This window comes from Salpingoeca rosetta, assembly GCF_000188695.1.
Source record: "Salpingoeca rosetta unplaced genomic scaffold supercont1.19, whole genome shotgun sequence".
Taxonomy (NCBI): Eukaryota; class Choanoflagellata; order Craspedida; family Salpingoecidae; genus Salpingoeca; species Salpingoeca rosetta.
In genome coordinates, this window is record NW_004754915.1 from 209,316 (window position 1) to 212,966 (window position 3,651).

Genomic DNA, 3,651 nt, shown 5'->3' on the forward strand with positions numbered 1-3,651 from the left:
CTACACACACACACACACACACACACACACACACTCTCTCTCTCTCTCTCTCTCTCTCTCTCTCTCTCCCTGTCACTTCATGTACAACATATCGAGACAACGACCCATGTTATGCTATCCCTGTCCCTGCCGCTTCACACGCACCATCCACTTGTTGAGCTCTGTCTCGTCCCACTTCATGTCCTCCTTGATGTCGTCGAGGGTCTGCTTGGCCTTGAGGATGCTGTTCTGGTTGTTGTTGATGCGGTCTGTGATGGTCTTCACTTCCTGCTGCACGCGTGTTATCTCCTTTTGCAGCTGCCGCTCTGTTTGTTGGCCTGTGCGCATGTGGTCACGTGGCATGAGCACAGTGTGCATGTTCATAGGCCAAAGTGCGAGTGTCCCACAAGCACCCATCCACGCTGACACCTACACACATCCCCACTCGCTCATTCGCATGAACGCACTCGACAGTCCAACTTACACATTTGGATGAGGTGCGACTCATTGCCGTGCTCGCGCTTCTTTGCTTGCAGCAGAGCCTGCAATGATACACAACACAACACGCATGAGGTGGTGCGAATGATATACTGTCAACACTCACCGACACACATGCATCACACGCACAAACAGACACCGCCACATAGGCAGACATACAGACACCACCACATAGGCAGACATACGGACAAATACACACACGCAGACGCAGACACACACTGCACACACGCACAGCCGCCGCACCTGGGTGTGCTGGATCTCCTGCTGAACATTCTTAAAGTGGTCGGAGAGGGCTTTGGCCCTGTTCTCGCTGGCCTCCAGCTCTGCCTCAACGCTGAGGAGCTTCTTCTCGGCCTGTTTCACCTTCTTGTCCAGCTCTTTGTTGCCGGTGTTGGCCTCAAACAGGTCCGTGCCATCATCAGCATCGCTGTCATCGTCCAGCAAGTCCATCGACGACCGTCGGCGCGACATCTTGTGGGCACAGAGGGCGTCTTTTCCTGGTCACGGGTTCTCTCTGTTTGGGATGTCCTCCACGTTTGCAACTGCTGCTCCCTGTCCTCTCCTCTTGTCTTGATCCCTCTCTCCCTCACACACTCTCCCCGTCTGTCTGTCTTTCTTGCACGAGCGTCTTGCTGTCTTCCCTGCTCCACACCTCTCCCTGCTGCTCGTCTGTTGTGTTTGTCCTTTTTCAACAGCCGGGGTTGGCAAGAAACGTCTTTTGTACAAAGATATCAGCCATATTTCCACGACAGCCCGCTGTGTGTGTGTGTGTGGATATCGCCTCATCTCTTCTCTTGCTTGTTGTTTGCTTGTTTCTCCACTCCACCTCCACCCCCTTCACACCCTCCATCCATTCCACCACTTGCCACCCCCTCACCTCCACCGCGTCCTCTCTCGCCCATTCTAGTGTCGCACAAACAAACAAGCAACAAACACACGCAACACAACACACGCAACACAACACACGCAACACAACACACGCGGCATGTGGGGCCAGCAGAAGAAGAGCGGGTGCGATGGCCAGTGCTGCAGGCACGAGCCCGCAAACCCAAGCTTGCACCGCGCACACCAGCAGTACTCCAGTGCCACCGGCAGAGGCGCAGGAGGCGCCGGCAGCGGCACCGGGCCAGATCCCTTTGTGCACGACAAGTCCCAGCTCCCCGGCTTGCGCGGCCTTGCGGTGCGGACGAACATTGCCGAGTTTGAGGCCCTGCTTCGCGCAGGCCAGTTCCCCTTCACAGGCAACGTGGACGGCACGACCTTGCTGCACACGGTGGCGGAGTTTGGCATGCTGGAGCACGTCAAGGCGCTGGTGGCCAAGGGCGCGGACGTCAACGCCATTGACGTGCGCGGCGTGACGCCGCTGCACATTGCCACGCAGTTCGGACATGAGGAAGTTGTGGAGGAGCTTGTTGCCTCCGGCGCCGACATTGCGCTGGAGATGAAGGGCAACACGGGAAGCAGCGTCCTGTCCCAGATGCTCGGGCTGTCGCACGCGCCGCGGGCCATCGACGTCGCCAAAACGGTGGCACAGGACAGCAACACCGACGCAGACACACGCGCAGCAGCACTTCGCATTCACGACAAGCTGGACCGCATCTCCTGCTCGTCCTTGCCGGATGGTTCTCCCTCTTCCTCCTCTTCTTCTTCGTCTCTTGCTTTCTGTAACCTCGAAGCCTGCACCATCTCCTAGCATGCACGTGCCATGGGTGTGTGTGTGTGTGTGTGTGCTACCTGTGCTTTGTGTTGTGCTATGTGCTTTATTGCTTTGTTGCTGCTGCTTTGTTCTTCTTTTGCTTCCTTGTTGCCTGCTTGCTTCCTTGTTGCTTGACCACCAAATCAAATCTCATCAACAACATCATCATCGCCGTTGATTGTCTCGTGATGATGATGATGACAAAGAGCGTCATGTGGGGGTGTTGGGCGTGCGTTGTGGTGGTGGTGGCAGGGATGGTGACGGTGGTGAGTGGTGGTGTGGCAGAGTCGAAGCAGCAGCGACCAAACATTGTGCTCATCCTGGCAGATGACCTTGGCATTGGAGACGTGGGCGTCTATCCCAACCCGCAGCCAAAAGCAAAGTGCGTGTTGTGCACATCTCTGTGTGTGTGTGTGTATGTGTGTGTGTATGTGTGTGTGTGTGTGTATGTGTGCGTGTATCTGTGTGTGTATCTGTGTGTGTGTATGTATCTCTGTGTATGTATGTATGTGTGCGTGTGCGTGTGAATGCGCTGTCGCCATCCTGTTGCTTCACCACCCACCATCACCATCGCCCATCCTCACCACCCACCATCACTCATCACCCGTTGTTGCCATGCAGGAGATTAAAGACGCCGAACATCGACATGCTGGCGGAACAAGGCATGACCTTCACAGACGCGTACACCGGGTACAGCGTGTCTGCGCCGTCGAGGTGGTCGCTCATGACGGGTTACCACACGGGCCACAAGGAGGTGTCGAGCGAGGCGCGCCTGCTGGGCAACAGCTCCATCACTGTGGCGCACGTGCTGCGCGAGGCCGGCTACGCGACCGCCGCCATTGGCAAGTGGGGCCTTGACGGCAACCCGCTACTGCCGCACCCCATTGGGGACGGGTTCCCCACGCGCCAGGGGTTCGACATGTACTATGGCCAGAGCAGCGAGATTGAGTGCTACAACTACTACCCTGCGTGGATGTACGACTCTGAGCACAACGTGACCATCCAGGCCAACCGAAACGCTACGCCGCAGGCGTGCGGCCACGACTATGCGCAGTGCTCCTGGTCGGGCGACCTGTGGACGCAGAGGGCGGTCGACTACATCACCCAGCAGGCAACCAGCCAGCACAGCCAGAAAGACCAGCGCGATGGAGGTGTGTGTGTGTGTGTGTGTGTGTGTGTGTGTGTGTGTGTGTGTGTGTGTGTGTGTGTGTGTGTGTGTGTGTGTGTGTGTGTGTGTGTGTGTGTGTGTGTAAGATAGTGCTGTCCAGTTTCAGCGTTCTTGGACGCCCTTCCTGTCTTGTGTGTGGCGAAAGCTTTTTTTTTTTCTCATACCCCTCCCCATCGCATACAAAGACAAAAGAGACACACACACACACAGAGAGACAGAGGGGGTGGGTGTCGATTGTATGAGACAACACCACCCCCCCCACGCTCTGGAGGTGCCGCTGTTTGTAACCACTGCCGCCGGCCACCGCGAC

The 3,651-nt window shown here is 56.8% G+C and overlaps 3 protein-coding genes across 3 annotated transcripts in view; 2 read left to right on the forward strand and 1 right to left on the reverse strand.

Annotated features, from left to right (window-relative positions):
• Window positions 1-1,177, reverse strand: part of PTSG_07797 (uncharacterized protein) — a gene marked incomplete at its 3' end in the record, with an annotated part of 6,856 nt that extends 5,679 nt beyond the window's left edge. The window contains exons 1-3 of the mRNA XM_004991541.1: window positions 721-1,177; window positions 464-521; window positions 145-317 (exon numbers count right to left, since the gene is read on the reverse strand). Coding sequence (XP_004991598.1) covers window positions 145-317; window positions 464-521; window positions 721-948 — 459 coding nt within the window. The 5' untranslated portion in view covers window positions 949-1,177. The remainder of the gene's footprint in view (window positions 1-144; window positions 318-463; window positions 522-720) is intronic.
• Window positions 1,178-1,435: 258 nt separating this feature from the next.
• PTSG_07798 (uncharacterized protein) lies at window positions 1,436-2,207 on the forward strand. The gene has a single exon (XM_004991542.1). It carries the CDS (start codon window positions 1,463-1,465, stop codon window positions 2,168-2,170), a length of 708 nt encoding a protein of 235 aa, XP_004991599.1. The 5' UTR covers window positions 1,436-1,462; the 3' UTR covers window positions 2,171-2,207.
• Window positions 2,208-2,324: 117 nt separating this feature from the next.
• The window catches only part of PTSG_07799 (arylsulfatase A), a gene marked incomplete at its 3' end in the record, with an annotated part of 2,604 nt that continues 1,277 nt past the window's right edge, over window positions 2,325-3,651 (forward strand). The window contains exons 1-2 of the mRNA XM_004991543.1: window positions 2,325-2,555; window positions 2,795-3,324. Of these exons, the coding sequence (XP_004991600.1) occupies window positions 2,362-2,555; window positions 2,795-3,324 (724 nt within the window). The 5' untranslated portion in view covers window positions 2,325-2,361. The remainder of the gene's footprint in view (window positions 2,556-2,794; window positions 3,325-3,651) is intronic.

Bases quoted from the DNA above. Each gene is read 5' to 3' on its own strand.
- PTSG_07798 (XM_004991542.1), top strand. From the start codon at position 1,463: ATGTGGGGCCAGCAGAAGAAGAGCGGGTGCGATGGCCAGTGCTGCAGG.